This window comes from Paramacrobiotus metropolitanus, unplaced genomic scaffold, assembly GCF_019649055.1.
Source record: "Paramacrobiotus metropolitanus isolate TYO unplaced genomic scaffold, Prichtersi_v1.0 Parri_scaffold0000080, whole genome shotgun sequence".
NCBI classification, from domain to species: domain Eukaryota; kingdom Metazoa; phylum Tardigrada; class Eutardigrada; order Parachela; family Macrobiotidae; genus Paramacrobiotus; species Paramacrobiotus metropolitanus.
The window spans coordinates 169,815-183,720 of NW_026570300.1; the positions used below are offsets into that span (position 1 = coordinate 169,815).

General features: G+C 42.4%; 1 protein-coding gene and 2 long non-coding RNA genes across 3 annotated transcripts; 2 read left to right on the forward strand and 1 right to left on the reverse strand.

The window, feature by feature from the left end:
• Positions 1 to 1,360: 1,360 nt before the first annotated feature.
• On the reverse strand, positions 1,361 to 3,066 carry LOC129595624 (required for meiotic nuclear division protein 1 homolog). Its single transcript, XM_055492683.1, is given in 5 exon segments — positions 1,361 to 1,819; positions 2,013 to 2,077; positions 2,225 to 2,440; positions 2,665 to 2,885; positions 3,056 to 3,066. Coding segments are annotated over 5 exon segments (897 nt in total). The 3' UTR covers positions 1,361 to 1,435.
• Positions 3,067 to 3,156: 90 nt separating this feature from the next.
• LOC129595592 (uncharacterized) lies at positions 3,157 to 5,578 on the forward strand. Its single transcript, XR_008691341.1, has 3 exons — positions 3,157 to 3,673; positions 4,003 to 4,235; positions 5,039 to 5,578. It is a non-coding gene; the product is annotated as an uncharacterized LOC129595592 (long non-coding RNA).
• Positions 5,579 to 10,211: 4,633 nt separating this feature from the next.
• Positions 10,212 to 13,492, forward strand: LOC129595593 (uncharacterized). The gene is made up of 3 exons (XR_008691342.1): positions 10,212 to 10,426; positions 12,432 to 12,502; positions 12,876 to 13,492. It is a non-coding gene; the product is annotated as an uncharacterized LOC129595593 (long non-coding RNA).
• Positions 13,493 to 13,906: the final 414 nt, after the last annotated feature.

Here is a 13,906-nt window from a genome sequence, read left to right on the forward strand (position 1 = left end):
ACACCAGAATTTTTTGGTGTTTGTGTTTCTTAATTTTTTGGTGTTGGACACCAGAATTTTTTGGTGTCAGACACCAGAATTTTTTGGTGTTGGACACCAAAATTTTTTGGTGTTGGACACCAGAATTTTTTGGTGTTGGACACCAGAATTTTTTGGTGTTTTCAATTGCATATGTTTTTGGTTTTTTGTTTCTTAATTTTTTGGTGTTGGACACCAGAATTTTTTGGTGTTGGACACTAAAAAAACACGCAATTGAGTGCACCATGCACCAGTCCGTATGGTACTGTAGCCATGTGAAATTCAGCCGTTCGTGTTCGACTAGATGCCAGTTGCATGTGACATAATGCAATTGCGTGAATGCTGCGTGTTGAATAATAAAAATGTGTGTTCCGTATTTACATAATTTAAAGACACAGGTCGCACTGTATAATTGTATACTTTCGGTTTCTTGTGTATTTCCTTTTTAGTAACATCACAACAGTGTTCGGAGTTACTGTGCAAAATACTAGGTTTTCATCCAAAAAAAGTGTTAGCGTTACACTCAGTTTCGGTTATCGGTCATTACAAACTGCACAATAACGACACTAATAATAGAAGTATGCATACCGCGCATGCATACACACGTGAATAGAAGCGCTATCATAATTCATATAATTAACAAACTAAAAGAGGGATCATCACAGTGCGTTCAGATCGGTGTGCACATCAATGAAGTAAAGTTAAAACAGAAAAAACAGTGGATGACCTAGGTACAGTGGGTGTTACGGTACATGATCGCCCATGCGGTCATGGCCTTTTCCAGGAAGGTCAGTCCGTTCTTGATCTGGAGCTGAATCAATTTCTGGGCGATCGCATGCGGTAGATCACGGATCGACGGGTGGATAAAGAGTTCTTCAAAACGGTTCCGCAATACAAGGTGCTCGCAAAGAATGGTCAGCTTTTTCGCGATGACCACCATGGGGTCCTTCGGATTCAGAGGCTTTGGCAGACGGACTGCTTTGTACTCACCGTATGCGGCGGTGGCAGATGACCGATTGCAGCTGAAGCAGGGCGGTTAAGTGCAGCACACCCTTTCACGGGACGATAATATTTAAGCGACCTTTGAAATTCGAATAATGTGAAACCTAAATATTGAAGTTTTTTTGTGTTTTATGTAATTATTTTCGATCGATCCGTGCGCAGTGCGAATCAGTGTGTTGTCGTGATACTCCTTGATTTTATATAATATTATTCTCTTAACGGAGCCCAGACGCCGCTTTGTATTGCGCGTACCTCGGTGACAGCCCAATGTTTTCCATTTTTATTGACCTTAGTTCAACTGTTGGATGTGGTAAATACATTCCCTGATTTTAATCTGTCAAGTCTGCTTTATTCAAGATCACAATAAAACGATAAAAAACTAAGAAAACACTGACTCGTAAAAAAATATACAAAATCACGGAGCCGTGCTCATGTACTTCTCGGCATAATGCAAGAATTCAAATAACACTTCCACGCAAATGAGCGCAATAATCATCAGCTCTAATCGAACATGGTGCTGGTTGTTCAGATGGTCACGCAACAGCTCTACCAAAGAATAACAGTGGTTAAGTTTTTCGTTGAAAATGCGTGTACGCCGACCGATGTTAAGATACGTGCACATGGCACGGTACAGTGCTTCCAAATCTTCAGCTTCCAAATCTTCACGATCCCAGTAGAAATCAGGTGGATCCAGCATATTCGAGCCCAGATTAATGGAGTGCCGGAGGAAGAACAGCTCCCTGTTTTACGCAGCACTTGACCTTTCGACAAGCTAATCACGTCCGTTTGTTTTGATGTCCTGTTGACGTGACCACGTACAAGTCACAACAATATGAGAATCATACTAATTTCTACAATGCACAAATTTATTACGAAGCAGTAATTACGATTCTATTTTGAAGCAGTAGTGGCAGTAGTGTGCAGTAATAGCCGCGATAATTATGAATGGAATACAGAAAGTACAATAATTTTGAATCTATTATTGTGCTCACCTCAGCGACGTTTTCGATGGATCCCACGTATTCTTGCAGCATAGCCTCATAAACAGCCAACTTAACTGCAAAAAAATTAAATAATTTAATAGTTTAAAAACATTTTCAACTGAGAAATCGAAAATGGTAGTCGTGAGAACGATAAACATAAAGAATTGTGAACGCTTTACCAAATAACTGCGAACACAATAAATAACACTTATGCTACGCACCAGAAAGCACAGTGGCGTCGGAAAAGGCGTATTTGATCAGACTGAGCAACTGGGGATGGACAACCTCCATGGATTTCCGCAGCAGAATATGGCCGTCGGATGACAGTTTGGCAGCGTCTGCTGCCGACGGGACTCCTGGTCGACCACGGTACTCGTCACCAGGGCCATCCGTAAAAGAGTAGTCCAGAAATTCCGCTTCATCCTGGACAATAGACTCTGTAAACAGATAAAAAACAAAGATAAAAAAACAGATAATGTAAACTGATAAAAAAAACAGATAAACACTTCACAAAAGTGAAAAAAAAACATAAAATACGTTATTAACGGCGAGCGAGAGCCGTTAATACGGAATTCCCTTGAATTTCCATAATAAGGTTGGCATAATATTCAACACGATAAGATAAAGCAATCGCCTTATCGGCTGTCGCTGTTTAACATACGTGAATACGGTTTAACGGCGTACTGCTGGAGCACTTTCAAAAAAGAGGCCGCATCGTCCTTCTTCACATTCCAGAAGACCACGGATCCTTCGCTGAAGATAAACACATCGCCCTCATTAGTGGGAGTCCGTCCGGAAGGCGGCTTCGACTGCTCGTAGAGTTTGTAGTGGACTGCATCTTCGGATAGCTTTTCGGTTAGAAACGAATCAGCCAGCTGATACCTGCAAAAAATGGACCCTATTGATATCCCGCAATTGTTGCTAAGCAATGCCCGTATGATAGCACCGGAAGTACAAACTCTAGAGAAGCAAGTAGTATAGAATGCTGATTATTCATAGAATGCGAAAATCGCAGCACGTCAAATGGAAAAACACATTAATTATTACTGTACTGTACTGGCATTTCTGCGACTTTACCCAAAAGCAAAATTAACTGGGAAATAGCATTTTTTCATGAATGCAGAAGTGCCATAAAAAATGCACCCATATTTTATTGACGGCTCAATTTATGAGTAACTGATAAAATAACACCGATAAATTATAAACAATTCTGGCAGCTTAAAAGATGTAAAAGACTATTTATTAAGCATTTCCTGCCAGACTTACTGGTGTAAACGAAGAAATTAGTAAGTCCCTGCCTTCTTCGGTTTGCGGATCATACACCTTGAATTCCTCACCGAAATCACAGGACACTCCGGCGAAAATGCCACACGCACCCACACTAATAAACGGGATGTGTTTACTCCCGTTCACACGTAGTGATTCATTGATAGCGATCCACAGCGATAAGGGAGTCTCAGTGGCGATCACACAGCTGAAGTGCTTTAGTAGGTCTTCAACGGTATCCTGCGACAAATCATGCTTGAAGATCTCCACCGTTACGCCGGGCTTCAGTTCCGTACTTTACTAAGGCATGCGTCCAATCGCAGTCGTTCCTCACATCGTCTTCGGTAATGTAAAAGTTTCTAGCGAGATCCATCCAGTGGATTCGACTCCCTGACGTCTAACGAGTACGTAGCGACTCAAATATCCTAAAGTGTAACTTGCGAATTACAGGCATGGACTGCTGTCGCTGCCGTATATGGTGGCTGCCGCGCTTAAAAGCAGCTTTTAATTGTGTGACACAAGGTACATGCGCCATGTGGACAGTTACGTGGACAGAATTAGAAATCGACACGAATGTTGCCGTTGCCCGTTCTACACGCAGTTTCATATACTATAGATTTCTCCGTCGTAGACGTTTGACTAAGTAAACTGTACTGTTATTTTCGTTTAAATTATTGGAAATCACCATTACTCTCTGCAACGGCGTGATGATTAATGAAAGTTGTACTTGCAGTTGGTTTCGCCGTTAGTTCGTTACGTGCCGTGACGGTTTATCTGCGTTCTTGATTGATAACGATTATGGATTCAGGAGAACCAGACGGATTAGCGTACCATTCGGGAGTTCGGGAATGTCGTGTTATTCACCGGAAACTAGATTCTGCGGACCCCGGGCGCTCACTCATGCAAATCTTCTACGATGAGTGGCAGCTGCACCAGAGAGCGGGGATCGACTCAGTTTTCACCAAGGTATGTTTAATTACGAGTAATTTCGCCATAATTTTTACGCCATAATTTTGGTGTCCAACACCAAAAAATTCTGGTGTCCGACACCAAAAAATTCTGGTGTCCAACACCAAAAAATTAAGAAACACAACACCAAAAAATTCTGGTGTCCAACACCAAAAAATTAAGAAACACAACACCAAAAAATTCTGGTGTCCAACACCAAAAAATTCTGGTGTCCGACACCAAAAAATTCTGGTGTCCAACACCAAAAAATTTTGGTGTCCAACACCAAAAAATTCTGGTGTCCGACACCAAAAAATTCTGGTGTCCAACACCAAAAAATTAAGAAACACAACACCAAAAAATTCTGGTGTCCAACACCAAAAAATCTGCAATTGAAAACACCAAAAAATTTTGGTGTCCAACACCAAAAAATTCTGGTGTCCAATATTAGAAACCTTTGATCAAAAGAAACATAAAGCAATACAACAACCACAGGATTCAAAAAGGGATCAGGCGCGACGGTATGGTAGAAAAACAGCAATCATAATCAATAGAAAAACAGGAATGATAATTATGTAGAAAAACAGCAATCATAATCAATAGAAAAACAGGAATGATAATTATGCAGAAAAACAGCAATAATAATCAATAGAAAAACAGGAATGATAATTATGTGAAAAACAGCAATCATAATCAATAGAAAAACAGGAATGATAATTATGTAGAAAAACAGCAGTCCTATAATTGTCCCAGTATTTGGGATCACACATACTGTTCAACGACGGCGACAATGTCAGATTGATATTCTCATCGATCTTCAGCGCATTATCCTGACTATCCTCATCCTCCTCCACGCTCTGCACGTTAATGGAGATGAAGGCCGGCGCATAGGAGGCCCGCCGTGACCTTTGGGTCATAAACTCCCCCGGGTGCTTCGGGGAGGGCGATTTTGAACTGGGGTAGATGGGCGGCAGCATTGATGGTAAGCCGACGCGGTAATCGGAACGCCACACTCAGCCACCACAATGTCGCCGGATGTTTGGCAGTCACCGGACACACCGGTCCATTTGTGAAACTCCCATGTTTAGTGCAACATTGTCTAATAATTGACATTTCAGTTTCCAGCCTTAGCTTTGTACGTGTTCTTCCGAGGTTGTGAATATATCAATGTGTTCATTTGTTTTGACCAAGCTCCTGCATAATGAGTGATTTCGCCGGTTTGCTGCTTCGGTCCTTTTGTGCTGAAGTCATTTTGTGTTTTGTGGATGTTTTTGTGAAGACGGCTCGCAGTTTTTGAAAGTACTGCTTGAAAGACAATGGTTTGCCAAGCAGTTTATCCGCATCCTGTTGATATTGAACTCTTCCACGCTACGACCTTGCTGCGTAAGGAAGTTGCCGCTTGATGGTGGAAACAGCAGGCGTACAAGTCATTTGTAAGACTTTGTGGGCTGCCGAAACAACTTGTCACTTCGCAGTATTTCGGAACCAATGATTTCCGGAATCCCGAGAACTACGGTTTTGAAAATATCAAAACTTAAATATAGGCTTATATGGGTAACTTGACAAATCGCACGAGCTATCTGACTGTGAAAAGAGTTGCACAGAACAATTATAGTACGCACTTCCTTTTCCCTAGTATTTTATCTTTACATCCGCACGTCGAAAGTACTACGCATATCCCTTACAACTCTGGTCGTAAACAAAGGTTAGTTCGTCTTTTCAATCCTTGTCCTCATCCAATTTCGCGGATCAGCCGCCAAACTGCCTTAAATTTCATAGTTGTAGCGGCGAAAAGATGGCAAACAACTCCTCTACGCATATGATAATCCCATACGCCGCTTTCGGCTGGACAGCCATAGCGATATTTAATGTATTCAGTGCGATTTCCGGGATCTTCCTGAACAGCGCGGCTCTGTATATCATTTACCTGGATCGACAACACTTTACCGCTTTCCGCATTTATATAGTTAACCTCTTCCTTTGCAACTTATTCCATGCTACCGTAAATAAATTAGCCGCGTTACTGTTGTCGTGGAACGTTACTAATTTTCACAATCCGGCGTTGTGTGACCTCTTTACTTTTGCCACCTCCATCATGCTGACATCCACGATGCACGCCACTCTCCTGATGACGCTAAATCGTTTTTGGGAGGTTACCTTTCCCAATTCCTATCGCTTGAAACATAAAGTAAAATTAGCGTGTGTCGCGTGTGTTATCCTGTTTCTGTACAGTCAGATTATCAGTCTCCCGGCGCTGATCATTGACTCCTTGTACTACCGTCTCCCTACTATGGTAATCCCAGTGTGTACACCCAATCAGCCAGCACAACCCAGAACGTTGGACGCCCGTATTATCCACGCGATGCTGCTACCGGAACTGCTGACCATTGGATTGTTTCCGGTAATCGTTTGGCAGCGACGGCGAAGGATTGGTCGGCGACCAGGAGCAGCACAAGGTCCGAACGTGGTCTTGCCGAGAGTGGCGACCCACTCGGCGCCCCACAAACCTTCTCGGCGGCGCTCGCCCAACAATATGGTCACCTTCTATCTAATGATGGGCTCCATCCTGGTGTGCTGGACGCCGATGACCGGATTAACGATTTCAAACTACGCTAAGACCGTTTCGGATAATCGCCTTTTTCAGATCGCTGGTCAGCTGTTCTCCTGCCAGATTATTCTTGATCCGATTCTGCTGATCATTGCCTCCGCTGTTGTGTCGAAATGGAACCAACGGGAGGAAAACGTGCAAGATGGACCTAACAATGCTGCGACCCTGTACACATGAAAATTGGAGGTTGTCTTCGTAATACCGCTATTACTTGTGCAAAAATAATAATTATTATTTTGTACACGTATGTATTTTACTCTTTACCTAACTCTTTACCGGTAAAACTTCTCACTTTGTTCTACAAATGCGAGATAACAACCGTCCCAGCCGTAAAAATTATTCCCCTTTTCATTCCTTCAATTGTTTTATAACAAAAGTCGTAATACAGTTACTGTTGCGTACAAATAAGCTGGTACTTGTGCAGTACAGCCATCTGAATCAGTGCAACGCGTTTTGCATTATCATGCGATTGTACGATGATCCAGATACTTTGGCATGACAGAGATTCCCAATTGCTCACTGATCAATGCGTTATTGAACAAGGTATTGAAAACAGATCTGACTAAAAGAAAAGCAGTTATTTCAGAAGGAAACAACTTAACTTCAATGCCTACGAGAATGTCACAACATCCTTTGAGACCAGTCGATATAGTAACCGCTGAAGTATAAAGAATGTTTGGAATTGTCCAAAGCTGGGATGGTGGCGAGGAAAGCTCTCGCTTCACCGCTTGAGCTCCAGTTCCGTTCGGCAAAACAATCCATAGAAGTGGCCGGTGTCAGGAAAACAGTAGCGTTACAGTACGGTATTCTATGCAGTCATATGCATCACGAAGATGGAAACAAACGGGTTCCAACAGGCTACTTGTTTTGTTTGTTTATTTGTTTGTTTGTTTGTTTAATCAGCTTAACGTCTACAACAATCAGGAGGAACCTGCACGAGGTTGTAGACAAACGTAGAAGATCAGCTGCCATGATAATGGCAGCCACTTTTAACAATTCGTTGAGATATCACAATATGAAAACAAAAGAGATAGCACTTAGTCATTAAATGAGTCAATAGACCCATTCTCTAACGAAAACATTGGAGGGCCAAATTTCAGGTCGTAAGATTTTTTCCGCATCATCTTTAAATATTCCAATCGTAGCAAACTTTGTAGTACGCTTGTCTCCGCGAGAAGGAAGAAACACACTCACAAATCTGGTAGAAATCCCTTCACTATTCAGCTGACTGGCGATGAAGTCGTTGTATTCCTTCGCAGTGGCGAAGTTTGAATTTTCGAGGCGAGGAATGCCTCTGACACAAAAATCGGCGTGAGGTTTTCGCTTACATTGCAAGGTTTTACTCAAATCGTTCCGAGGTTCTACATCGTTGTAGGTCTGACTTCCACGAATTGATTTTGGTAGCCGCTTACCAGCAACAACACGCGCATACGAAGCATGGGCAGGCGGAGATGGCACAGATGGAGGCTTCGATCGGGTTTGAGTGCCAGCTGGGTTACACTCAGGAAATTTCGTCGTACTATCGAAATGACTAGCAAATAAATCATGACCATGTTGATATTTCGGGATCTGGTTTTCCTGGTGAGAACTTCCTGGCCGATGAGTTCTCTGTCCATCTTCACAGCCACCATGTAGGTTTTGCTGTTTTGCGTTCCACAAAAATAGTGATCGGGTAAAAAATCAGAATGACAGCAACAGGAAATGCTGTTTTTAAACAGATTACAGCACGAACGAATTGGAACTGTGCGAAAAAGTTTCGTAAGTAGGTTCCCGAGATGCGGGTTGATCAGTGATAATGTAGTGCGTCCAGTAGAAATGGCGGAAAGGTCACCGAACTGTAGTAAAAGTGGCGCACGCCCCACGAACGCTTTGCTGTAAACGATAAGAATGTGCCCAAAACCGGTTAAGAATCATTAGAAAGTTAGCATAGACGCGTTGTACTGCAAAACACGGCCGTTGACACCTATACCAATTGCATAAGTACCATACTTATTGTTCAGAAATGCTTCTTCACTTCTAGAAAATCTCCAGCATTTTGCTGTACAGATCTGTACAGTAAAATGCTGGAGATTTTCCCGAAAACAGCGTCATACAGACTGACCAGGTTAACGTTCACGATGTAAATGCGAAAAGGCGAGAAGTTTAGCGGTCCAGGTGTAATGCGTACAGAGCCAACATATCGTGACGAATGCCGCATAGATCATAAATTAGACTGAGAAGCGTAATGTAGCTCCACGGCCTCCACCCAAACGCGATGAGGGACTGTTCCACTGAAGAGTTACTGAACATGCCGCTAGGCCAATTACGGTATTTTTTTAAAAGTCGGAAATCACGTTTTATCCACGCTTGGCTTAACCGCAGTAAAATCGGTAATGGGAATCGGTAATGGGAATTCAAGTGCTGGGAATTCAAGTCAATTTGTCTGTTTCGGTAATGGGAATTCAAGTGCTGTGTCATCAAATGGCTACAACGTCAAGCAGTTCATGCTGCATAAGGTTCTGTTTTTTGTAGATAAATATAAATCAAAAAAACAAAGAAACGGAAAACACGAAACTCGAAATTATTTCCGAAAGTGGGCATATTGCCAAGAAACATTGAATACTCGTGCGCAACACGCAACAGTTTCATGTCGAGATGCATAAGACGCTTGAAATCTGAAATCCCAGCATCTGGCACGAGATAGCGGAATGCTTCATTAAGAATAGACTCGTACTCATTGTTTGCGATACTTTAGTCGTTATACCGATGTTTCGTTTTTGTTGCCATACCGCAGTTATAAACTTTGGCAAAGCCTGATCTCTAAATCGTATACGTAGTGGACGCTGGCAAATTTCTCGGCAAATGTTTGCATTAGTCATGCAAATTGCAAACATTTGCCGAGCGGGGCCGTTATAGTAGTTTTCTGAATTGTACTATTTAACACTTAGGAAACGAGAAATAAAAGCGACGCAAAATAAACAGCGACGGATTAAACTGACCTTATACACGTATATATAACTGGCACCGGAAAAATATAAAACAATTAATTAAAAAACTGGAATTTGACGAACGGCCCGGGCCGACCCAGCACTGTGCATGTCTGGCAATTTCGCCGCATTACGTTCTGGATGTTAATACATATATAGAGGAATATTCGTTTTAGTACGAGGTAGAACTGAGATTATTAATTTTTGATTGTGACACGGCCGCACGCACTTCGGCTGCGACTCCGATCTGTCTGCACCTTTATTTTCTGAGTGTCGGGTTGGGATACGTGGATGCTGCTTGCCAATGACGCAGGATTCTAACTTATTTTAGCTTCCTTATGGGGGGGGGGCGATGGAAAATCATGTAAACTAACTGGCTTAGACAGTAGTACAAACTGCTTTTAATATTGCAATAAAACATATATCTGTGAGTATTGGAAAAAGATTCAAATTCCCGAGTTCACGGTTCTTCTTATAATGACTAAACAACGGATGGCCTGCGATGTGGCACTCGCTGCTTTAATTCTAAATTCCCTCTCTGGATTGCCGTCGAATGCATCCCTATCTGCTTCGTTTTAGAATGCGAAACGAATACGATTACTTACGCTTTGCTAGCAAGGTCAATCGAGGGACAGGTACTGTCAGGTAGTGAGACGGTGAATACAGACGGAATGCATGTGGAATACATCGGAATACGTGGAATATAATGAGTGGTACAAAATGAGCCATAGATGCAAACGATCAACAGATTCAACACCAACCTGTAAGACGCCTACCGAAGTGTAGCCCTCTGACCCCTGTTAAAGCTATCGTACTTGTTATAAAAAAAGCCAAGACGAGACTATTCTAAATTTTACCGTAAAATTATCGAATGATCATATGACACTGCAATTGTATTCTAGATTTTTACACCAAGACTCTCTAGATTACAGCGTAACAGTGTATATTAAGGATTCGAAAACTGGGATGAGTTTGCAGTATCTCTTGGAATATGACACGGAGCATAACAGACGGCTTGTGCAGAAAATGCGTAAGACATTTTGTGCACATCCGGAACTGCAGAACTAAAAACCTGAAAAACAATTCTTGCAAGACCCAACGGAATGCTTCCATGCTCAATGCCATGCAAGACAAGCTATGCAGTTCCGGCAAATTACATCTTCGCAATAGGACAACACCTGTAAGATTACCAATACCACGCCAGTTCTTTATAGATAATTGACAAATGAATTAAAGTGCCCTAAGTGTCGGGGTTCCGGAAATCGCTTGATTAGTTACGGAACGCTCCCAGGATCTGCAGTTTCCGTTCTTCTGAATTATCCAACATATCTGTGTAGTTCTGGGCAAAGCTTGTCTGCTTGATCTTCGTAAATAATGCCAGTAAATCTCAATGGTTCTCCATATATACAGAGTACTTATCTGCTTCTACTTATGACATACATAATTACCACAAAGAAACACTTTGATGTTGTAACCTTCTTAATTCAACAGCGTTCCGGGGAATTTGATGTCTTATGGACGCGTATAAGAGCGCAGGACATAAAGGGCGCAACAACCAACAAATGGGCATTAGCCGTGTTACATAAACTAGGAAAAATGCACGTTGGCGTGCATTGGCAGACCGGAGCGCAGAATGCAGCTTTCGCTTGTGCAAATGATAATCAATTTAACTTACAATTAACATAATCAAAAATTTCAACTTCCAGCCAGCAACATTTTCGTAATGACCTTTCGCAACAACCTTTCGTAACGGACCTAGATACATTTTTGCATTGGTGCTGAATTAAGAGGACCTTCGCTACGCTCCGGTCGATAATAAATATGTGTTATTTAAGGGGCCATCAATTACTACAGGCACAAGTATATACTATTTAATGGCTTACCAATGCTCCTTCCACTGCCAAAAAAAGTTTTTGTAGGTACTACTTACTAGGTAGTACTGATAGTTCCTGTTTCGTACGATGATGTAGAACTTGTCCGCGAGTGTTTTAGCAAATAAGCTCAAACAATTCTTTCAATTCGGCGTCATGTGGTCTGTTAATACAGCATGCTTTGTCGCCTTCACCAGTTCATTATCATGACCTTTACCGCACACTTCATGGTATTTCGATGCCTTGGTTTTGCGTCGAAACCGCGGCATGCAGAAAAACGGGACAAACGTGACATGAGCAATTTCTCTAGTTACAGTACAGCCGGCTTTATTAATGAGTCTATAGTATCTTTGACCCGACACGCACCCCCAAACAGCCAGCACAGCCCATCGCCTCAGAAGGCGCATCATTACATTGCTGCTGCTACCGGAAATAATTGCTTGTTTTCGGTAGATTTGTGGCAGTTTTAATTAAGAGCAAATGGGGCCACCGGAATACCACACCCAGAAACGATAGTTCGAGCTTAAGCTTTGTACTAACGTGTCCGAGATTGTGAATATATCATTGTGTTACTTAATTAGTTTTGGTCAAGCTCCAGCATATAAATGCTTCCGCAGGTTTGCTATTTCTGTCGTTTGTACTGAAATGCGTGGGTGTTTTTGCGAAGATGAGCAGCAATTTTCTTTAGATGAGCAGCAATTTTCTTTAGATGAGAAATTTTCTTAAGATGAGCAGCAATTTTCTTTAGATGAGCAGCAATTTTCTTTAGAGACCACCGTTTGCCAAGCCGTGTATCCGGATCTCCTTGATATTGATCTCTTCAATGCTTTGACCTTGCGCGTAAGGAAGATGCTGTTTGATGGTGGAAATACTATAGCTAGGAGGAGTACAAATATTTGTAAGACTGTGTAGGCTGCCGAACAACCTGCAACATTGCAGTATTTCCGACCATTAATTTGCGGGATTTCAGAAACTACGGTTTTGAGGATATCAAAATTTAATGGTACTTAGACAAATCGCATAGCCGTCAGAAAGCGAAAACACCTGAACAGAACAGTCAGAATAAGCACTTTCTTTTTCCTAACATTTTACTGAAAAATACTACGGCTATCCATTATAGCTCTGGTGGTAATCCATAGTTAGTTTGTCTTTTTGATCCTTGTTTGCCTACAAATGTAACCGATCGGCAAATTGACCGCTTTTAATTTTCCAGTTTATAGCGACGAAACATGGCGAACAATTCCTCTACACATATGATAATCCCGTACGCTATTTTTGGTTGGAGTGCTCTAACAATCTTTAATGTCTTCAGTATGATCTCTGGGATCATCCTGAACAGTGTGGCTATCTATATTATCTACCTGGACCGGCAAAACTTTACTGCTTTCCGCATTTACATCATTAATCTTCTCATTTGCAACTTACTCCATGCCACCATGAATAAACCAGCCGCAATATTGTTGCATTGGAACGCAACCAATTTCCACAATCCGGAACTTTGTGACCTTTTTATTTTCGCCACTTCCATCACACTAACCTCCACGATGCATGCCAACCTGCTGATGACGCTGAACCGATTTTGGGCGGTGACCTTTCCCAATTCCTACCGTCTGCGTCATAAGGTGAAACTGGCATGTAGCGCATGCGTTATCATGTTTTTCTACAGTCAAATTATTAGTCTCCCGGCGTTGATCATCGATTCCTTGTACTACCGTCTCGCTACAACGGTAATCCCAGCGTGCTCGGCCAATCAACCAGCACAACCCAGGACACTGGATGGTCGTGCATTTCACGCGCTGTTGTTGCCGGAACTGCTGACCATTGGATTGTTTCCGGTCATCGTTTGGCAACGTCGACGAAGGATTAGTAAGCGGCTCAGAATAGCACAAAACCCAAACGCGGTTTTACCGGGAGCACCGACCAATTCAGCGCCCCACAAACCTTCTCGGCGGCGCACGCCCAACAACATGGTAACTTTTTATCTAATGATGGGCTCCATTGTGGTGTGCTGGACGCCGATAACCGTAACAACGATTTCGAACTACGCTACGACCGTTTCTGATACTCACATTTTTATGGTTGTCGGTAATATGTTCTCCTGCCAGATTATTCTGGATCCGATCCTGCTGATCATTGCCTCCGCGGTTGTGGCGAAATGGGACCGGAGATCGGAAAACGGGCAAAATGCACGACATAACAACGCTGTGGCTTTGGATACATGAAAACCGAATGCTCCTTTTTTCG